Source organism: Silene latifolia, chromosome Y, assembly GCF_048544455.1.
Source record: "Silene latifolia isolate original U9 population chromosome Y, ASM4854445v1, whole genome shotgun sequence".
NCBI lineage: Eukaryota > Viridiplantae > Streptophyta > Magnoliopsida > Caryophyllales > Caryophyllaceae > Silene > Silene latifolia.
In genome coordinates, this window is record NC_133538.1 from 412,862,354 (window position 1) to 412,886,589 (window position 24,236).

At 40.4% G+C, this 24,236-nt stretch overlaps 1 protein-coding gene across 1 annotated transcript; it reads right to left on the reverse strand.

Annotated features, from left to right (window-relative positions):
* Positions 1-8,599: 8,599 nt before the first annotated feature.
* LOC141632348 (uncharacterized) lies at positions 8,600-10,264 on the reverse strand. The gene has a single exon (XM_074444901.1). It carries the CDS (start codon positions 10,262-10,264, stop codon positions 8,600-8,602), a length of 1,665 nt encoding a protein of 554 aa, XP_074301002.1.
* Positions 10,265-24,236: the final 13,972 nt, after the last annotated feature.

Below are 24,236 nucleotides of genomic sequence, written 5' to 3' on the forward strand. Positions count from 1 at the left end.
TGTCGTGTCAACCTACTTGATTGATTTAGGCGAGTCCTGTCAACCTGAAATGGCTGACATTCTGACTCAGCTAGCTGCCGTGTCAGCCTGGTGGCTGATTTAGGCGTATGCCGCAATGTAAGGAGGAGTGGACGTGTCAGCCTAGGAGGCTGATTTAGACCAGCCTGGTCAGCCTGAAAAGGCTAATCCAGACTAAGCTAGCTGTTGTGTCAGCCGGATGGCTGATTTAAGCGTATGCCGCAGGTTTGGACTACTTAACCTTGTTCATGACGCAAGGTGTGTTCATCTCATTTAAAAGCGACAGGGGCGTCATTGAGGCAAGTTTATCGTCATTCTAGGACCGATGGAGATGCTGCAGGATTCTAGTAGCGCAGATATCCCTACGTTCCATGTTCGTGTGCATGCATGTTGGGGCCCTGATTAATTGCGATTAGTGCGAGCTACGTCCAGGAGGTGGTATCAGGGGTAGCTGGATAAGCGTATTCGGTGTCAACCGTGCTCCCTTTCGTATGTTCCACAGTCCGCCTGGTGAGGGTGCTCCTTATGGAGAAAATAGGTTAGGCATATTGGAGTGTCGTGTGCCTTGTCACCCCGCGTTGGCAGTTGACAGTCCTGCTAGACATCCTTTCAAAGTACCATAGATACCAGAATTCAAAGTGGTGTACTTAGAGAAGCCTGAAAATAAGAAAATCTATTAAAATGATGTGAAGTACCTGTCGCCATCTCATGGGGTACCAGAGCAATTGTGGTCCCAGGACGCTGCCAGACCACACCATCTAATAGTAGTTTAAAGTCTTAAAAATAACTAGAGACACCAGAAATAAAGTGAAATTGGCAGTATGCCTACTACCGGATTTTTATTTTATTTTTTTTAAAAGATGGTTCGGCTTTTCATAGTACATCATTCTGAAAGTTAGAGTCTACTTATTATTAAAAGTAATATCTATTCAGGTGAAGTACGTTCCATGGGCGCTGTATGATTTGACTTTTCATAGTCATCAGTCTGTATGAATCATGACTAACAACTCCTTCTACTTGGTATGGTCCTTCCCATTTGTAGGCGAATTTGCCTGCTTTTCGATTCTTAGTGTTTTGAAACACCTCTCGAAGAACCAGGTCTCCTACCTCCAGGAGCCTGACTTTCACATTCTTGTTATAACTCCTGGCCATAAACTGTTTGTAGGCAGCCAGACGGATTTTTGCGCTTGCTCGCAGCTCGTCAATTGTGTCCAGGCTTCTGGTCATTTCTGTATTGTTCAGTTCCCCTGTCGTATTTTCATACCTGTGAGTGGGAACTAGAACTTCGACGGATGATCGCTTCGCGCCAAACACCAGTGAAGGGTGTTTGACATGTTCCTATCTTTGGTGTCGTTAAATCGACCATAACACCGGTGGCAATTCATCCGCCCACTTTCCTCCTAACTCATGTAACCTCCTTCTCGATTGTCCATGATGATTTTGTTCTTTGGATTCACTTGCCCGTTGGACTTTGGAGTCCTAGGTGCTGACTTTTTTAAGGTGATGTTCCACCTGGCACAGTATCCCTCGGTATCGTTTGAGATGAATTGTGAGCCATTGTCACATATGATTTCTGATGGGATACCAAATCTACAAATGATGTTTCGTTTTATGAGCGAAATGACCTGTTTATCCTTTACCTCTGTGAATGCTTCTGCCTCTATCCACTTGGAGAAGTAATCTGTCATTGCTAGCATCCAGGTTCTATTTCCTGTGGCCCGTGGTAGAGGTCCTACTATATCCATGCCCCACGCCATGAATGACCAGGGGAGAAATAATAGGGTGCGGGGGCTCTGTGGGCCGATGGATCATTGGCGCCCGAGCGCCGGCAAAGGCGTCACATTTTCGTGCGTATTCTCTTGCGCATCGCCTTCATTGTAGGCCAATAGTATCCCCGTCCGAGGGCTTTATTTGCCGGACTCTGCCCCCGCATGGTTTCCATATTCTCCGTGTGGAGAGCATGCAACACATTCTCGTGCTTCTTCCTTGTCCAGTGCACCGTAGGTAGGAGCTCGCTAGCGATTTTCTGAATAATATATCATCAATAAGTATAAATCTGGAGGCCCTTACTCTGAAAGCTCTCACTTCCTTCTTGTCATCTGGTAGCCTGTTATGGCGCAGCCAGTCTAGGTAAGGTGTACACCAGTCGCCTGCTTGATCGGCTATTTGGTCAGGCGTCTGCCTGTTTGGCTGGGAGTTCTCACCTTCCTCTGTAACTGCCTGGATTTATTTCTCGCTCCGTGGATCCTCCAGCTCACCTCTGTCCATTTTGTCTGCCATCTGGATAGAAGGCTCCAGCATGTGTGCTATTGGAATGCTGGATAGCTCTGTTGGTTTAAATGTTGCCCCCAGGGTTGCTAGGGCGTCTGCTTCCACGTTCTGATCTCTGGGGATCTGTTTAAGCTTGCAAGTTTCGAATTTCTGTTTTAACTCCTTTGCTACTTTTAGGTATGCAATCATCTTCAAATATCTGGCTATAAACTCATCATTCACGTGGTTTACTATTAATAGAGAGTCACTGGATATGAGCAGGTGCCTGACCCCTAACTCCAAAGCTAGCTTCATTCCTAATATTAAGGCCTCATACTCTGTTTCATTGTTGGTTGCCTTGAATTCACATCTTACTGCTTGCGTTATCAGGTCTCCCTGTGGTGATCGCAGGATTAATCCTACGCCCGCCCCCTTTGGTTGGAGGCTCCGTCAATATGCATCCGCCGGACTTGTCTCCTTGCTTCCTTCTAAGGTGAGGATCTTTGTATCCGCGATTCGGATGGTCAAATTTGGTGAAGTCTGATACGAAGTCGACCAGTGCTTGTGATTTGATTGCTGTTCTAGGGTCATATTGGATATCGTACCCACTGAGGTGTACAGACCATTTTGACATTCTGCCTGACAGTTCAGGCTTCCTCATGATAGCTTTTAGCGGGTAGTTGGTCACGACATGTATGATGTGGGACTCAAAATAGGGGCGCAGTTTGCGAGATGCTACTACCAATGCTAGTACTAACTTTTCAAGAGATGTGTACGTGGTCTCTGTTGGCAGCAGAGACTTGCTCACGTAGTATATTGGCTTCTGCTCCTTTTGTTGCTCTCTGACCAGGAAAGCACTCACTGCCACTTCTGTAACGGCTAGGTATAGGAATAATGGTTCTCCTGGCTTTGGCTTCGACAGCAGCGGCGGGCTGCTAAGGTAGTGCTTCAGCTCTCTGAAGGCTTGCTCGTGCTCAGAGGTCCATTCAAACTTCTGACTTTTCCTTAGTATGTCGTAAAACAGCCTGCATTTATCCAAAGATCTTGAAATGAACCCGTTTCGTGCTACCTTTCCCAGCTAGTCTTTGAACATCCTTAGGCTTCTCAAGTGATTCCATCTGTAAGATGGCTTTGATCTGCTCGATGCTGGCCTCTATTCCTCTTTGGGTTACTATATAGCCTAAGAATTTGCCAGAAGATACTCCAAAGGTGCACTTAGATGGATTTAGCTTCATTTTGTAATCTCTGAGGGTGTTGAATGTTTCTGCCAGATGCCACATATGATCTTTGGCCTTTTCTGATTTCACCACCATGTCATCAATATACACCTCCATTGTTCTTCCTATCTGTTCTTTGAACATTCGGTTAACCAGCCTTTGATATGTGGAGCCTGCGTTCTTTAGGCCGAATGGCATAACGTTGTAGCAATATATTCCTCTTTCAGACATAAATGCTTTATTCTCTTGATCTGCAGGATCCATCTTGATCTGATTGTATCCACTCCATGCGTCCAGGAATGTTAACATCTCATGTCCAGCTGTTACGTCCACCATTGCATCAATATGAGGCAGCGGGAATGGATCTTTAGGGCATGCTTTGTTGAGATCGGTGAAGTCCACACATACTCTCCACTTCCCATTCTTCTCAGGCACCACCACTACGTTAGACAGCCATTCTGGATATTTTACTTCTCTTATTTTCTTCGCTGCCAGCAGGCTATCTACTTCCTGGTTGATCACCTTATTTCTCTCCACTGCAAACTTTCTTCTTCTCTGTTGGACGGGCTTACACTTTGGGTCCACACTAAGCTTATGTGTTATGATGGACGGATCTATTCATATCATGTCATCGTGTGACCATGCAAAACAATCCATATTATCCTGCAAGAACTTGACTAGTTGCTGTCTTAAGCTTCCTGTGCATCCTGCTCCAATGAGCACGGTTCATTCTGGGTGCAGCTTGTCCAGGTTGATTTGGTCCAGCTCTTCTGCTGGAGGTTCGATGTATTCGTCCTGGATAAGCTGCTTCTGTAATTGCTATGCGGGGGGGCTGGCAGTGCACTTGAGTGCCTTCTTATAGCAGCCTCTAGCTTCCTCCTGATCTCCTCTTATCGTTTCTACTCCCCATGGTGTGGAGAATTTTATGCACTGGTGGTATGTTGAGGGGACTCCCTTCATCTGGTGCAACCATGGTCTTCCCAAGATGACGTTGTAAGTAGAGGGGCCGTCTATAACCAGGTACCTGACTTGCTTGTTGACTCCTCCCACATAGGTTGGGATGACTTTCTCGCCTAGTGAGCTGGCTGTTTCTCCACTGAAGCCTACCAGAGGAATAGTCTTCTTCTGCAAATCCTTCTCGCTGAATCCCATGTTTTCTATAGTTTTCAGCATGATTAAGTTGACCGAGCTTCCTGTATCTACTAAGACCTTTCTAACTGTGCAATTGGCCATTGATAAGGTGATAATAAGTGCGTCGTGATATTCTCGCTCATCGTATGTATCTCCTTCGTCAAAGCTGACCGCTGGCAGGTCACTGTGAGAAATTCTGCACGAATAGGCTGGCCTGTCTCCTTTGGTCTCGGTAGCACGTCTCTTGGCTGCTGAATATGTCAGCCCGCTTAAGTCTGAGCCGCCTGTTATCACGTTTATGATTTTGGTACATGTGGGTGGGTCTGGAGGCTTGGCGGAGCCTACCTTATCTTGCTGCTTGCCTCCACGTGGTAATAGGTGGCTTAGCTTTCCTTGTTCGTACAGGCGCTTGATCTCTCTTCGTAATGTATAGCAATCCTCAGTGTTGTGCCCGATATCTCTATGGAACTCGCACTTCTTCTTGCTATCCTTTCTCCATGCTTGCTCTCCTACTGGTGGGTTGGGCCACCTGACTCCATCTCCCATCTCCCTGAGTGCCTTCAGGATTCCTCCGATACCTGTAGTAAATCCATATTCCGACAGAGTGGGGAGTAGCTTATTTTCCTCGATTCTGTTGACTCCCCTCCCATATGGTCTGTATCTCTCATCCTTCTTGCTGGTGGTTTGCTTCCTTCCTGATTTCTCCACGGCTGAGGTACTAGAAATACTGGGCGTGCTTAACAAGCTGGCTCTGGCTTGGACATCTTCCTCCAATCTGATTGCGGCAGCTGCCTTCTTCTGCACCGCCTCGAAACTATGGCATGGGTGCATAGTTAGCTGTTTGTATAGGTCGGAGTCGTGGTGGAGGCCTCTTCTGAAGGTGAAGTGAAACCTCTAACTCGATAATTAAAGTGGAAAACTAAGGAAAGGAGCCTAAGTTTGCATGAAACAAACTGAAGTCTAGGCGTGTCCCTAGGGACGGTTTTTGTGATATGTCTAGACCCGAACACAAAGCAATAGGAATAGACTCGATAGTTTAAAGCACACAAGCAAGTAAACTACCAAACTCCAAGCACATAGCAAAGGAGCTCTTCAAGCACAAAGCAAAGAAGAGATTTTAATGAAGAAAACTCATGTTTCTTACTTGGTTTTTAACTTAATCAAATCTGAATATTACACTTGGGAACTTGGCTTATTTATAGCCCAAGTCCTTCTAATCTTAACCATCCAAATTACATCCAATGGCTATCAGTAAACTACTAAGAAAACAAGAAAAAGTTGCTGAAAATCTATCCTAGGCAGCCGTGAGCATCAACCAAGCAAGAACAATCCAAATGGTCTTCTCAAGGTCTTACAATGAAAGGGACATAAGAGCTATCCTAGGAACACACAATTGGAGGCTTCCTTAGTCAATTTTCGGCTGGTATAAGTCCTAGAGAGCAGCCCCCAAAGCTCTTACACAATTGTAAGAATGATAGTGACACTTTGGATCTTCCTTGAAAGCGACATTTGAGCTAATTCTTCAAAATAAAGAAAACAGCCTCCTAGGACTGATTTGGACGGTTTGAGCAGCTGAAAAATGTCCTAGGATGGTCTTCATGTGATTACTAAAAAGATGGGACCAATTGGAAGCAAACTAAGCTCGTTTGTTGAAAACCGATAAACCCGTTACTCGGTTTTGTCTTGTGATTTCATCTTAGCTCGGATCCTTATTTAAATAAAAGTCCCTAGGCAAAAAGTCTCAAAATTCATTATAGAATTGAGACGTGACAAAGATTACCATGTCTTCTTAGACGGAATTTGAGTTAGACCTCAAATTGGACGAAGGTCCCAATCCGCGGTCTAGCTCGGCCTCCTCTCCCGTTTCAACCTCCCCTTCTTGAAAAGGATTTGCCCTCAAATCCTCGACATCTTCATCCTCGAGGTCTTCATAAAACGGACTCAAGTCACCAATGTTGAAGGTTCCATGGACACCATACTCACCCGGAAGATTGATTTTGTAAGCACTCGGGCCAATTCTTTCCATAACTTCGAAAGGACCATCGGCTCTAGGCATGAGTTTGTTTTTTCTCTTTTGTGGGAACCTCTCCTTTCTTAAATGAACCCAAAAAAGATCTCCGGGTTCAAAATTCCTTGGATGACTCGGTTTCTTGACACGGTTCACATACCCCTCATTTGTTTTCTCAATTTGCTTCTTCACTTGGGCATGGATTTGGAGCATTTGTTCGACCCTTTTCTTGGCATCATAGTCGATGGAATTCCTCTTAATAGGTGCTAAATCAGTAGGCATAAGTGGATTAATGCCATAAACCACCTCGAATGGAGATTTCCCGGTGCTTGAAGAAGGAGCTCGATTAAATGCAAATTCGGCTTGTGATAATTTGAGATCCCAATCTTTCAAAGACTTGCACACCGTGGCCCTTAAGATTCTGCCCAAGGTCTTGTTAGTAACCTCGGTTTGACCATCGGTTTGAGGATGATGGGAGGTGCTAAAAAGAAGCCTTGTTTTGAGCAATTTCCATAAGGACCTCCAAAAGTGACTCATAAACTTAGTATCCCGATCAGAAACTATTGACTTGGGTACACCATGGAGCTTGACCACTTCCTTTAGATATAAATTAGCAACACTTGAAGCATCCTCGGTCTTTTTGCAAGCAATGAAATGAGCCATTTTGCTAAATCGATCAACCACGACCATGATGGAATCCTTGCCTCGTTGTGTCCTTGGCAAGGCCACAATAAAATCCATGCTAACATCCTCCCATGGCTGGTTTGGGACGGGTAGGGGTGTATAGGGACCCTTTTGGAAGGAAGACTTGGCTTGATGACAAGGAGCACACCTCTTGATCACACTTTGGACATCCCCAAGCATCTTTGGCCAAAAGAATTGCTCTTGGAGAATATCATATGTCTTTTGGATGCCAAAATGACCGGCAAGGCCATTTGAGTGAACTTCTTTAACCAACAAGTTTCTATAAGGTCCTATGGGTGTGCATAATCGATTCCCAAAGAACAAGAACCCTCCTTGACTCGAATACTTACTCCTTTTGCCCTCCTCACATTCTTGGCCCTCTTGGAGTGTTTGCCACTCATCTTTGAAATCCGGATCTTCAATGTACAAATCCTTCATGTGTTCGAACCCTAATACCCTTTGTTCCATAAAACTCAACATGGTGAACCTCCTTGAAAGAGCATCGGCCACCACATTATTTTTGCCCTCAATATACTTGCTTGAAAAATTGAATGATTGTAAGAACTCCACCTATTTAGCATGCCTATGATTGAGCTTGTGTTGGCCATTGATATACTGGAGAGCTTCATGATCGGAATGCAAAACAAACGGCTTTGGCTTCAAGTAGTGACTCCAATGGTTCAAAGCTCGAATAATGGCATAGAATTCTTTATCATAAGTTGAGTAATTGAGCTTGGCACCATTGAGCTTCTCACTAAAGTATGCTACTGGTTTGTGGTCTTGAAGTAGCACAGTCCCAACTCCAACTCCGCTAGCATCACACTCGACTTCAAATAACTTGTGGAAATTGGGTAATGCAAGAATAGGAGACTCACACATTAAGGCCTTGACTTTGTTGAAGGCTGATTCGGCCCTATCATTCCAAGAGAACTCCCCTTTCTTCATACACTCGGTAATAGGAGCCATAATGGTGCTAAAATCTTTGATAAACCTCCTATAAAAGGAAGCTAAGCCATGAAAACTCCTTACTTCGGTGATGGTGCTCGGTCTTGGCCAAGATTGAATAGCCTTGACCTTCTCTTGATCCACTAGAATCCCTTGATCACTAATGATGAAACCCAAGAATTGGACTTCCTTTTGCATGAATGAACATTTCTCCAATTTTCCATAAAGCTTGTGCTCCCGAAGTGTTTCAAACAATACTTGTAGATGCTTGAGATGCTCTTCTTTGGATGGACTAAAAATCAGAATATCATCAAAGTATACCACCACAAATCGGCCCAAATAAGGTCTAAGGACCTCGGTCATCAACCTCATGAAAGTACTCGAGCATTTGAGAGACCGAATGGCATGACAAGCCGCCATATAAGCCTTGTTTGGTTTTGAAGGCTGTTTTCCACTCATCCCCTTCTTTGATTCTAACTTGATGGTAACCTTGCATTAAATCGATCTTTGAGAACACTTGAGCTCCACTAAGCTCATCCAAGATATCGTCAAGTCTAGGTATGGGGAACCTATACTTAACGGTGATGTTGTTGATGGCTCGGCTATCGGTGCACATTCTCCATGACCCATCCTTTTTTGGAACAAGTAGTGCCGGAACCGCACAAGGACTAAGTGACTCCCTCACAAATCCTTTACTCACTAACTCCTCAATCTGTTTTTGCAACTCTTTGGTGGCTATTGGATCACTTCTATAGGCTGCTTTGTTTGGTAAAGAGGCTCCCGGAATGAGATCAATTTGGTGCTCAATGCCCCTAAGAGGTGGTAACCCACTCGGAAGTTCATTAGGAAAGACATCCCCATAAGAATCAAGTAACTCTTGAACCTCCCTCGACACTCCCTCCTTGGTCGTGGCCTGCTGGTCGTGACCCTCTCCGCCACCTCCTACTCCCTTAGCCAACCCCGTAACCACTAAAGCATAGACGTCCCCCTCCCTTTCTAACTCTTGCAACATTTCAGCCCCATTGATTAATAGGATTTCCTTAGAAGGTTCAACCATTGAAGGTGGTGTTGTAGGTTTGATGGTGGGTGGTAATGGTGACAATATGACTCTTTTTGAAGCGAATTTGAAGGAATAGGTGTTCTCTTTCCCATGGTGAATCGAATCCCTATCAAATTCCCAAGGTCTCCCAAGTAACAAATGACAAGCATCCATGGGTAAGACATCACAAAGGACCTCATCAACATAATTCTTTCCAATAGAAAAAGAGACCAAACATTGTTTATCAACTCTAACTTCGGCTCCTTTGTTGAGCCACCTTAGTTTGTATGGACAAGGATGATTTATTGTGGGTAATGAGAGTTTTTCAATCAAAGTACTCGATGCTACATTAGTACAACTCCCCCCATCAATTATCAAATTACACACTCTTCCCTTGATGGTACACCTAGTCCTAAAGATTTGTTGTCTTTGGTCTAGTTCTAATGGTTGTGGTTGTGTGTGCATCACCCTCCAAGTAACCAAACTAAGTCCCAAATCCGGCAAGACTACCTCGGCTGCCTCCTTTTGTTCCTCATCATTCTCATCATTTTCACAAACAAGAATCTCATCCTCTCCCCAATGGACTACTTCTAGGGTGCTAAGAGCCCTCGTGGTTGGACAATCTTTCATGAAATGACCATACCCTTGACATTGGAAGCATTTCTTGAGGCCTACGGTTTTTCTTTGAGAATTTTCGGGTGCTTTTCCTTTGTCAAAATAGGCTGTTTTTGGTTGTGAATTTGAGAGGTCTTTGGGTTTTGACTCGGTTGGTGTGTGGGGTTTCGAGTAATGGCCTGTTTTGGTCGGGTATTTTTGTGGGTTAGCCCTTCCCTTTCCCGCTTTCTCAACTCTCAAAGCCAAGTTAACGGCCTCATCAAAGGACCACACATGTTGTAATCGGACTCTTTGAGCAACTTTGACATCTAGACCCTCAACAAATCTAGCAATTTTTTGTTTCGGTTTCTCATTCATTTCACATTGCAAAGTGAGTTGCTCAAAATCTCTAATGTAAGACTCAAGTGGTTGTTGATCTTGTTTAAGTTGAGTGAGTTTAATGAACAAGTCTTGAGTGTATTCTTTAGGTACAAATTTCTCATTAAGCTTCTTCTTCAACTTTAACCAAGACTTAATGGGTTCCTTACCATCTCTCTTTCTCTGATTTTTTAAGTTCTCATACCAAAGTGAAGCATATCCTTTAAGTTTTAAGATGGCAACTTTAAAACACTTAGCATCCGAATATGACTTAACCTCAAAGACTCTTTCGATAGTTCTAAGCCAATCTATTAAATCTTCGGGATTTAAACTACCATTAAAGTCTGGAATTTCTACCTTTAAGTCTTTAGGATGCTCCTCATGATAAGCTTCAACCCAAGAATCCCCCGAATCCGAGTGCAAGTCGTCCTCCATGTCCTCATGCTCTTGGCCCCTTGCTCCAAACCCACGGCCACGCCCTCTTCCACGGTGTGGTGGTGGTCGTCCTCCATGCCTTGGTGGTGTTGGAACATTGGTCATCAAGGTTGTTATGGATTCTAAGATCAAATTCACATTTGTTGTTAATCGGTCTACTTTGTTTTCAAGACCGAGTATTCTCTCTTCACTTATTGGGCTGTTTTTGTGTTTTTGAATGTAGTTAGGAAAATGAACTCACAAGACTAACCAAAGCTCTGATAACCAAGTTGGAGTGAAACCTCTAACTCGATAATTAAAGTGGAAAACTAAGGAAAGGAGCCTAAGTTTGCATGAAACAAACTGAAGTCTAGGCGTGTCCCTAGGGACGGTTTTTGTGATATGTCTAGACCCGAACACAAAGCAATATAAATAGACTCGATAGTTTAAAGCACACAAGCAAGTAAACTACCAAACTCCAAGCACATAGCAAAGGAGCTCTTCAAGCACAAAGCAAAGAAGAGATTTTAATGAAGAAAACTCATGTTTCTTACTTGGTTTTTAACTTAATCAAATCTGAATATTACACTTGGGAACTTGGCTTATTTATAGCCCAAGTCCTTCTAATCTTAACCATCCAAATTACATCCAATGGCTATCAGTAAACTACTAAGAAAACAAGAAAAAGTTGCTGAAAATCTATCCTAGGCAACCGTGAGCATCAACCAAGCAAGAACAATCCAAATGGTCTTCTCAAGGTCTTACAATGAAAGGGACATAAGAGCTATCCTAGGAACACACAATTGGAGGCTTCCTTAGTCAATTTTCGGCTGGTATAAGTCCTAGAGAGCAGCCCCCAAAGCTCTTACACAATTGTAAGAATGATAGTGACACTTTGGATCTTCCTTGAAAGCGACATTTGAGCTAATTCTTCAAAATAAAGAAAACAGCCTCCTAGGACTGATTTGGACGGTTTGAGCAGCTGAAAAATGTCCTAGGATGGTCTTCATGTGATTACTAAAAAGATGGGACCGATTGGAAGCAAACTAAGCTCGTTTGTTGAAAACCGATAAACCCGTTACTCGGTTTTGTCTTGTGATTTCATCTTAGCTCGGATCCTTATTTAAATAAAAGTCTCTAGGCAAAAAGTCTCAAAATTCATTATAGAATTGAGACGTGACAAAGATTACCATGTCTTCTTAGACGGAATTTGAGTTAGACCTCAAATTGGACGAAGGTCCCAATCCGCGGTCTAGCTCGGCCTCCTCTCCCGTTTCAGAAGGCTTCTACTGCTGTTGAGACATCGCACTCTCGTACTGCTACCTTCTCATTGTTGAACCTAGTATTGTATTCTCCAATGCTCTCTCCTGCCCCCTGGACGATTCTGTACAGATCTCCTGCGTGCTTCTGTGGTATTCTGCTGCTTGCAAACTGCTGAGTGAATGTGTTCACCAATTCAGCAAATGTAGATATCGACCTGTTGGGCAGGCTCACGAACCATCGAAGTGCTGGTCCTGTTAGGGTGGACCCAAACCCTTTGCACATGCAAGCCTCCTTAACTTGCCCTACAGCTGTTACCGTCATCATTTTCTGTTTATACTAGCTGATATGATCAAAGGGATCTACTGTGTCGTCGAAGAGAGGCATATTTGGATTTGTGAATCCCTTTGGCATGGCTGTGATGGATATGGTGTCCACGAATGGTGAGTCGGCATAACTGTCCAGAGCTGCTTTCTCGAGTGGGGGTGGTAGCTCTGGGACCCTGCTCAGCATCTCCTTTAGCTCAAAGTCTGGATTAGTTATACTTGGCCGAATACGGGGTCCGCTTTGTCACCGTCTCGCATATTTCCTCCTGATCCGGGCTCTTCAAGGTTCTGATAGGCTCCGACAGCCAGGGGGGTTGCAGTAACGATTGTCCCCTACTGCCAGTTCGTTTGTTGGTTCGACTCGGATCCTGCTACAGGTTCCTGATCGATTGTTGCGGGGCTGCTGACGGGGAGGCCACTTGTTTGTGTCCCTATGCAGTTGGTCGGCTGCCAGTTATCTGGCGTGAGGTATCCCAACCTTCGTGGGGTTATTCTTCCATCTGACGGTACTGTAGCCAAATCCAATCTTGTTATTAGTTCACCGGTATCTGCCTGTCGCTCGATACTCCCGTGTCGATCTACCAATGGAGATCTTCATCACCCGTCTCCTTCGGGGGGTGACAGATCATTTTTAGGATATCAATCATGCCCTGCAGCTCTCTGTCTCTCCTTCTTGCTTCAGCATCCGCTCTCCTCTGGTCTTCTCTCATGTTCTCCATAGCCTTTTGAAGATTTTCCACGCCGGTGAGCAAGATTTGTGTGGGACTAGGTGGCGGAGGGAGGCCTGAACTTGCTGTTCCTTTATCTGACCTGGCTTGGGCCGCGACAGCAGGGGCTTTGGGAGGTAAAGATGTTTTTGTTGTCGGTATTATTCTTGAGGTGTGTCCGGGGGCCTGCGTGGCCACTGCTGATATTGGATTTTGAGTAGATGGTGGCGGTGGCGATGGTTGCCTGCTCCCTGACACGGCTTTAGATGCTTGCTTTTCCATTGTATATCTAGAATATCAACGATTGACGACCACAATGCCCCACGGTGGGCGCCAAACTGTTTAGGTATTTTTACCCAAGTCGATTAATTAGGGTCAATGTAGTCTTACTCGTTGGTTGGATGGTCGATCGTTCGTACGTCAATAAGTAAATAGAAAAATAAAGTGCGTAATGTAAATTAACACGTGAGATTTGGTGACGCGGAAAACCCGATGTGGGAACAACCGCGGGAGGGACGGTACCCTGCCAAGTATTGCACTATATGAATAGGAGGATGATTACAATTGTGGCACAAAGCTAATCCGGCTGGCCCTAGGTGTCAGGCCTGCAAGATCTTGGACGAACGTATGTTATATGTCGAGATGTGATCTTGAATGTTGATGTATGGATGCGGACGTTGAATGGATCCTTTCTTGATTTGATCCTTTGGCTATTTATAGGGTAAGAACCCTAGATATATCCTACCTCGAATATGGAAAGGAAATATAATTTCCATAAAGACTCTTTCCAAACCCGGACTCCCTTCCCAATTCTCCCTGATCTCCCTAACTTCTCCCTAACTTCTCCCTTATACCTCTTTCCTTAATCCGGACGCCTTCTACGATGGCCTCCTGATCTCCCCTGAGCCCGTTTCCCCTTTCTCCAACCGCGGGCTTCCTTCCTCCTTATCACTTCTTCCATAGCCTTTATTTTATTAGGTGGGCCTTCTTTGTTGTGCTATTTTTAGCCCAAACACATTCCGTCTATTGATGAATTATTTTCGCAGGATTTAGCACATTTCGTCTGTTTTTTAAAAGTATAACTTCATTGTTTATGACCAGTTACATTCTAGTACTGAGTTTTAGTGATCTTTACTGCCATTGCTTTGCAAATTGCCATGATGAAAATTTCTGTGTCGGCCTATCAAGACTCACAAGTTACGAGTTTTAGTTGTTGATGTACTTGCACATGAAGTTTTTCGTATAAATATGGAGGAAGTATAGCCGTGTTCATACATCATTTACCAACCCTTTTTTTCAATTACCAGCTTTTCGCCACAACCTCCCTTGATTAACTATAGCTAGCCGGATTACTGAAGGAAGGTGATCAGCAGTATTGCAAACTGCACCATTTACCAACCATTCTTTCCAATTCTTGTTACAGTGGATACTAAAAGCATTATAATCATTCCATAATCATATCCCATGAACCAATTCAATGGTACTAACAAACAAAAACCAGGTACGAAATTTCCTAACAAATCAGACCCAAATGATCAAATCACATTAAACTCAAATGATTAACTTACAGATCGAGTTGGGTTGAATTTCGATCGCTCCATTTTCGCCCCACTTGCCCTCCCAAATGCATTTGTGTGAGAGGAAAGTGACCCGTCACTCACTTGTGACGGATAGTGTCCGTCACTCACTTGTGACGGATAGTGTCCGTCACAAGTGAGAATTTATGGTTAAATATAGGTGTTTGATAATTTACTCGTAACTTGTGAGTCTTGTAGTCTGTAGTACAACTATTGTTTTCACTTGACCTTTTTTTCTAGCATTTATTTGTTCTTGTTTTCACTTGACCTTTTTTCTAGCATTTATTTGTTCTTGTTTACAGCTCATCCATGCTTTACTTTTGTATTTTTTTTGTCTTATATGATGGAATTTATAAAGATTTGACAAGTTATATCTTTTTCTGAGTTTAATTCGCTGTAAAGGGGCCTCTTGTTAGTGGTAGATGTTTTTAGTTTATAAAGATTTGACAAGTTATAGCTTAAGACGGATAGTGTCCGTCTTAAATAAGAATTTGTATTTGAATGTGGTCCAGCAGCTAAAAAGGAAGAAAACTTGATTGACTTTAGAAAGTAGTGCTACTGTTCCGGTTCCTTCAAAGAATAAGACGGTCTTATATCGTAAAACAATACAGATTTGTAAAAGAACTATCCTTGTGAGACGGTCTCACCCCAAAAAATACTGATTTTCTTATAATACTTCTGGGTCCTTTAGAAATTTATAGTAGTAGATTCATCGTAAATGGCTTTCGACTGAATTTTTAATGGGTGCATATATATATATATATATATATAGAGAGAAGAGATCAAGTGAATCCACCTCCAACCTTTGAGTCCCTAAGTCCTCTTGAGGGCCATTGAAAAGATGAGATGAGAGGTTGAGATTGAAGGGAAAAAGTAGGGGATTAAGGCTAAAATAAGGGGATTGATACTAATTGATCCCTTTCCCTCTCTACCATCACTAATCAAACCCTAATTGCACTATAAAACCCTTCTTTTTCCACCCACTTCTCTCTCATCTCACAATTATCCTCCCCCTCATCTCTCTAAAAACCAAAAAAAACTGAAATCCTCTCAAAAATCCAACAAAATTCAAAAACCAAATAATTTAAAAAAATATTCTCCCTCTTCCTCACCAACCCGACTCCACCATCCACCTCCACCGCCACCCACCCACGCCCACCAATCCACCGTCCAACTCCACCGACAACAACCACCCTTTTTCTGCCACCTCACTTCCTCGCAACAAACACCACGCCGACAACCAAATCGTCCCTTCTCCACGACGACAACCACATCCTCCTCACTTCCTCCTCCTCTGAAAACCTCCCCTGACACACCACCATGGTCGAAACTCCCAAACACCTCCTCTCCCATTCTCCAACACCAGAACCACCCGACACCTTTTCCCGCACCTCCTCTCCCCTTCTCCAACACCACAACCACCCGACACCACCACCTCCCTCTCCTTCTATTCTGTCCAGATCTGGCCCCACGACCTCCACCCGGCCTCCACCCGACCACCCCGACAACCACCACCACCTCGCTGCCTCACAACACCTACCATCGACACCCACCTCCCTTCACACAAAGGCGCACACACCACCCAACCACCCCCACGACGCACCTCTGACCACCGCACTCCCGGCACCAACTCACGCAAACAACTACCACTCCCTCCTCTCCACCATCCCACCTTTACCGCACCACCACCGCCAACAACACCATTACAAAAAAAAAAACGAGATCTGAGATGTTGTTTGTGTACTATTGTGTGTCGGTGTATGTCGATGTATGGGGTTGATGTCGATGTAACGTGATGTGTGTCGGTGTTGTTGAAGTTTTGTTTTGTTTTTATTTTCCTATTTCATTTTTTTGGGTTTGGTGTGGTGTGTTGTTTGTCGCTGTTTTGTTGTTTTTTTTTTTTTTTTTTCTTTTTTTCAGATTTCCTTTATATTAGATATCGTCTTGTTATAGATTTCAAATCTCGTATTTCAAATATCGTTTTGTTATTATATTGTATTTGTTTCAGATCTGGTTTTTTATATATATTTCTTAAGATTTACACTCGTATTTAATGAGAGAGATAGGGTTTTTATGTTGGCAGTCGGTTTTTTCAGATTTAGTTTTAGTATTTACACTTTTAGATCTGATAAATACATAGTAGATTTTTTTACATTTACACTGGTTTTTCTTCACATTTACACTTATATTTCTTTACATTTACACTCGTATTTCTTTACATTTACACTCATAATTTTTACATTTACACTTGTATTTCCTCACATTTATACTCGTTTTTATTTAAATTTACACTTGTATCTCCTCACATTTACACTCGTATTTCTCTTATATTTACACTTGTATCTCCTCACATTTACACTCGTATTTCTTTAAATTTACACTCATATTTAACATTTACACTCGTATTTCTTAACATTTACACTCGTATTTCTTTACATTTACACTCTTAAAATTATATAAATTTGCACTCATATTTTTTGTGGATATGAGTTGGTGGGGAAGGACGATGATGGTGGCATTTTTTGGTAGTCGGACTAAAGTTTTACTCGTAAAGGACAAAGTTGATGGTGGCGTTTTTGGTAGTCGGACTAAAGTTTTACTCGTAAAGGACAAAGTTACACTTATAAAGGACCAAATTCACACTCAAAGGACAAAATTTACACTCTAAAACCTTCAAATTTACACTTAAAATACTACATTTTCACTCATAAAACACCACATTTACACTCGTAAAACATCACATTTACACTTGTAAAATGTTAAAATTATGTAAATTCAAAATTTCCGTCACAAAAAATCAAATTTACACTCAAAAAATGTTACATTTACACTCGTAAAACTTCACATTTACACTTGTAAAATGTTAAAATTATATAAATTCAAAATTTCCGTCACAAAAAAAATCAAATTTACACTCTTAAAATGTTACATTTACACTCGTAAAACTTCACATTTACACTTATAAAATGTTAAAATTATATAAATTCAAAATTTCCGTCACAAAAAAATCAAATTTACACTCTTAAAATGTTACATTTACACTCGTAAAACTTCACATTTACACTTGTAAAATGTTAAAATTATATAAATTCAAAATTTCCGTCACAAAAAAATCAAATTTACACTCTTAAATTGTTACATTTACACTCGTAAAACTTCACATTTACACTTGTAAAATGTTAAAATTATGTAAATTCAAAATTTCCGTCACAAAAAATCAAATTTACACTCTAAAAATGTTACATTTACACTCGTAAAACATCACATTTACACTTGTAAACTGTTAAAATTATATAAATTCAAAATTTCCGTCACAAAAAATAAATTTTACACTCTTAAAATGTTACATTTACACTCGTAAAACCTCACATTTACACTTGTAAAATGTTAAAATTATATAAATTCAAAATTTCCGTCACAAAAAATCAAATTTACACTTTTAAAATGTTACATTTACACTCGTAAAACCTCACATTTACACTTGTAAAATGTTAAAATTATATTTCCGTCACATTTACACTTGTAAAACTCATACAACATTACATTTACACTTCTGAAATCTAAAACTCAAAACTGATTAATTAGGGGCTAGAGAGAGAAAGAAAAATTAATTAGTGTGTAGAAATTTGATTAGTGGTAATTTTTTTTTGGTAATTTTCAATCTCAACCATCCATCTCAATCCAACCATCCACATTTTTTTCCTTTTCTTTTTAATGGCATTTAATCAAATTCATCTCAACCTTCCATTTAGTCCATCCAATGGCCCTTAGAGGGACTTAAGGACTTAAATGAGGTAAGGGACTCATTAGATCTTACCTCTATATATATATATATATATATATATATATGGAGTGTGATATTATTTGGTTTTTCACAGAAATGTTTTCTTCTCAATTGACTTTGATAAGGAGGAGGAAGAAGAAGCATGTTGAGTTGTTATTGACAATTATGGTTGTTATTAATATAGTCACTATTCTATGTTTGGTATTGTGTATGATGGGTGTGGTTATTCATAAAAATGAGCGCCCACGATATAGTAAAGATGAGAAAAGATTTCTTAGGCGAAAACACTTGTATACACTTACTAAGCATAGCGATATAATTTGTAAGAGTGAACTTCGTGTCAATCGGAGAACTTTTTATGTACTTTGTGAAATGGTCAGAGATATTGGAGATTTAAGTGGAAGTAGAAATATATCACTAGAAGAAATTGTTGCCATGTTTTTGTATACATTGGCACATCATTTCAAAAATAGGACAATTGAAAACCATTTTTTTCGAAGCGGAGAAAGTGTGAGTAGAAACTTTCATCGTTGTCTTCTTGCCGTTTTGAAACTACATGACCATTTGCTTAAAAAGCTGACGCCTATAACGGAAGAATGCGAAGATAGTAAATGGAAATGTTTTGAGGTATTATAATTTTTTTTTCACAGTATTGGATTTTTAGCCAACAACCTTATTGTATATATTTAAAAATTATTCTTTAATTGTTGTTTTGTAGAATTGTTTAGGGGCTTTAGATCGCACATACATTAGTGTTGAAGTGCGAAATGAGGATAGACCAAGGTATCGAACGAGAAAGGGTTCCATTGCTATGAATGTATTAGGTGTATGTAATCCTTTTTTGGAGTTTATATATGTACAACCTGGTTGGGAAGGATCTGCGCATGATGGTCGTGTCCTTCGTGATGCTATTAGTAAACCACATGGTTTAAAGGTTCCTCAAGGTAATAACAATAGAAAAAAAATCTCTCGTCAGTTGTACTAAAAATTTACAATTTAAATAACTTTTTGTTTTAAATTTGAAGGTTTCTATTACTTGGTTGATGCGGGATATACAAATTGTCAGGGTTTTTTAGCACCATATAGAGCCCACAGATATCACCTGAAGGAGTGGGGGGATCGACAACCAATTAGTGCCGAGGAGTATTTCAACATGAAACATTCTAAAGCTAGAAATGTTATTGAAAGATGTTTTGGATTATTAAAAGGGAGATGGGGTATTCTTAGGTCCCCTTATTTCTATTCGATACGTACACAAGGCCGTATAGTTCAGGCTTGCTCCTTGCTACATAACTTCATTCGAAAATATATGCCAACTGATTATACGATATATGAGGATTTAGATGGCGATGAAGATGAAGAAAGTAGTGTTGATGATGATGATTCTGATGATGAAGATGAATATATTACTTTGATAGAGACATCTGACGCATGGACTAATTATCGGAACACGTTAGCGCAAAATATGTATAACACTTGGAGAGCTAGGCGTAATCAAAATGCATAATTTGTTTCGGAGTTTCTTTTTTTAATATGTATTCTGTAATTTGTTTTTGTGTTTCATTGACTTTCCGAATGTTTTTTTTTATAGAAAACTTATGTTATATATATTATTTATAAGACAATGGTATGAACTAACTTTATTTAATAGTTGTTTTCTTTATTGACATTGTTTTGTATATAGCATGGAAATTGGGCAGGCATCTCAAAGAGGAAGGGGAAAAAATAAGCGCATTTGGACTAAACTGGAAGAAGAACATCTAATTGATGGACTACTAGAACTGAATAATGATCCAGAATGGAAAGTAGATGGTAGTTTCAAGAATGGTTTTAAGAATAAGTTGGAGGATATGTTGAATAAAAAATTTCCAAGATGTGGCTTAAAAGCGGTTCCTCACATTGAATCAAAAATTAAATGGTTCAAGGACAAATACAATGCGCTTACAGAGATGTTTCGCACTTCAGATTTTTCCTAGGATGAGGAGAAATATATGATACAGTGTGAAAGACAATAATATGAAGATTTTTGCAAGGTAATGCACATTTACAACCTCTCTTGCTCCATTTCTTATGATTTTTTTTTGTTTAACAAGTTAAATTGATCTCTACATTATTGTTGTAGCAAAACAAAAGTGCTCAAGGATTATGGAACGTTCCGTTTCCACACTTTGATAAATTGGCAATTATATATGGTCCTGATCGAGCTACGGGAACTAATTCCGAGACTTTCGTCCAAGCGGTGGATAACCAACAAAATGAGGCTGTTGACTTAAGTAGGGATGAAAGTGACGAAGACGACAATATTGATGATGATGAGCCACTTTATATTCCTACTCAATTTAGTCCAAGTGAGTCGTCTTCAAAGAAAGCAAAGACCGGGAAAATTTCAACGGATTATAAGAAACAAAAAACAATAAAGAGAAAGATGCCAGAAGTTGTGGATTTGACTACGTCTTTCAAAGATATGTCTTCAAACCTTTCCGTATTTATGAATGGAATGAATGTTCACATGTCTACTATTGCAAATGCATTATCAACCACTTAGCGACATGAACAAGTCATCATGGTTCGTGAACAAGAGTTTGAAGACCAAAAGAAAAATTTAATAAATGAGCTACTTGGCGTACAAGGGTTGACTAGATTTGAAGCATTATTAGCTGCACAAAAACTGGCATCTAATCCTAGTGATCTCTCTCTTTTTTACCAGAGTCCCGATGAAGCATGGAAGAGAGAGTTTGTTATGAACCTCATTCATCCGCTTTTATCTCGAAATGGGAAAATTTAATTTGTTTTGTTTGATGTTTAGACTTACCAGTATTTTTCATGAAACATTTTTCATGCGTTTTTTTGTTTAACAATATTTTTATTTTGGACGCTTAATATTGGTATGAATAATTTGAATTGTTCTTTGGCTATAATTTTTCGTTAGTAAGTTATAGTTAATGGAAAAAAATGTACAACTCTTTTTATAATTTAATAAACTTACCTATTATGAATAGAGAAACAAATGGATATTGAATCCATTCCAAGTGTGAACCAAACACCATGAATGTCAATTACAATCCATTACAAAATTGAACCAAATAAGTATTAAGAGGTATGGGGTTCTAACTCCATTCCACCCTGGATTCTCATCCCAATCCATTCCATTCCCACACTTTGAACCAAACAGCCTCTAAATCCTATTTTAAACCCGTTTTGTGATCCATGACAAATCAAATAATATTTGTATAACCGTCTCATAGGAGAGTGTTTGTTGTATTGAAACTGTTTTAATAAGGTAAAATATGGGTCAATTGAACTAATTCATTAAAATGAAAACTATTTAGTATATCATTTTCCAAGGAGAATTTCAATGAAATATATTAAGATATAGGTGTTTTTTAAATTTAAAAGTGAAATATTGTTTTACTTTTAGATTACTCCCTCCTTCCTCATAGTTTTTCGGTAAATTCATGAGGTACCGAGGTTTGTCTTGAAACCCCACCCCCCCCCCTTTTTCTTGGGCACAATATTCAAAAGCGGCAATTTTTTTTTGAATCGTAGTTCTCATAAAGATGACTAATTATAAAAACGGAAATTTCTCATGGTAACCCTTAATTTTGTCAGATTTTCTATGTTATCCCTACTTTTATGAATTCGCCCATGGTACCTTAAGGTTCTATTTTTGTGCCCATGGTACCCTTTAATGTAACGGCCATTAATGGAACGTTAACTTTTGATGACAAGACAATAATTATTAAATTAAAAATTAATAAAAAATAAGAAATAAGAAATAAAAGTTTGGCATTTCAAATGGTACCCCTGTACTTGATACATTCTTTGTAATACCCCGAAATTTTACATATATATATAAATATATATATATATATATATATATATATATATATATATATATATATATATAGTTGCGTAATTTATGAGTAATTCATGAGTATATAAGTTATGGGTGTTGTGTACGGGTCTTAATATATCGCTTCATGGGTTTAGTTTGGTGTTTATAGGTCGGTCTAGCGAAGTTATAAATTTGGTCTAGCGATATAGCATGTTGTGTTTACCGACTTGAGTGACTTGAGTTTTGGAAATATGTGTTTGCACGACACAGTGGGCATAGATGTGTGTGTTGGGTGTTTAGGTCTTTCGACCAAAGGAGTAGCGTAGGACGACCAAGTGTGTGTCGGTCGACCAAGCAGTGGACGCCGATCGACATAGCACACGGCTCCTTAGTTTTGTTCAACACTTAACCCTATTTCTTTTATAATTCATTTTACGATTTCCCATATTCCTTTTGTCAGTTTCTAAACACAAACACACGCATAAACCCTACCCTAGTGAAAAAGGAGAAAGAAGAGAGAGAGCACGCACGATTCATCTCTACCGTCAGACAATTTAATTCTTAATCATCGTAAGTAGTTTACTATCATTCTTAATCTATATAATTGATATTAATATCGTAACTGAACATGAGTATGCCCTAAACACCCAATTATAATTATTGATTAGATGGGGTTTGGGATGCTTGATTAATCAATGAATATATACCGCTTAGTAGTTGATTGTATGAATTGTGTTTTTGTAATTAGGGCACGGATTCGTAGAGGGTCGATTCTATAACCTTGCTTGCCATCGTATTGCGGATTTTCCAACATGGTAGGGATACCCTACTCAACTAAGTTCTTTCTATTGTTGTATTTTGCGAATTGTTGCGTGAAACGAGGTACAGGAAGCCGTCTAAGGCTGCATGTTGCTACTGGTCGATCGACTTGCACCTTTGGTCGATCGACTTGGCCGTGATATGGAAGTGTGTTTACAGCTTTGCTTCTATTGTCGCGCGCGTGTTATTTTGTATTCATTGTTTTAACATTATTGTATATTGTCTTGAGTATTATTGAGGCACGGTGACCATGGAGTTGTGCGATGGAGGTGTACGGCATAGAGGTGAGACGGTACGGTAACCAGTGGGAGTTGTACCATATAATGTGATGAGGTGGACGGTTGACCTGGAAAGGCAGGGATCATACATATGCGCTTCCATGTCTCTTTTTATCTGTTTTGCAACTTCATTATCGGTACTGTTGTTCTTGTTATTATTTATTATCCCTACTCAACCAGTGGTTGACGCGTTTGTGTCTTGTGTCAAATTGTCACCTATTTCCAGGGTGGCCTGTTTTGATCCATTCAATAATTTCCTATTGAATGAGGAGCAGTTAATAAAGCAGGTACAAAGTAGTAGCTGTGCTTGGGGGAATTGGATGAACGCGACTGAGTCTTGGAGCTTGAGTCTAGTTTCACGAGTTTTTAAACATTAGTATTTCATTTGAGTTAATAAGCTTTGTAACTTTTATACTTCTTTACTTTTGGTTGAAGCTATAAAGCCGTGCTGGCTAGTCTTTCAGTTCGGATGTAAACTATTTATTAAAATACCTTTTTGATTGCTTTACGTTGTTATTCACAGCCTTGGTTTACTGAGATGATAACACATCTATTTAGTCAGGAATGTCTTGTTAAGGCTCCTTCCTAAGTGGAGGTGTTACAAAGTGGTATCAGAGCATTCGATCCTAAGGCCTGGAACAAATGAGTTTAATGAACTTAGGATGCATCAAATTAAAAATGAACCCGGGTAGGGACTAATAGGAGCCCCTAAATAGCTTGGTTAGGGAGACGTCCTTAACTTGAGTTACGACCCTAATAGCTTTGAACCGGACACTGCGGTGGGTAATAAGAGTGTGGGTAGGTAGCGTGGATGCTAACTGTTTGTGATGTGAAAGTTTGTTATCTATGAGCATGAAAATGTATTTCTGCCATTATTGTTGTAGAAAGTAAAGTATACACTGGAAGAGAAATGACCACGGGACGGAGGTGGTAATGAAGGAGATGGAAACATCTCTATTATGTGGAATTTTA

Coding starts and splice junctions, on each gene's coding strand:
- LOC141632348 (XM_074444901.1), bottom strand. CDS start 10,264: ATGAATGAGAAACCGAAACAAAAAATTGCTAGATTTGTTGAGGGTCTA.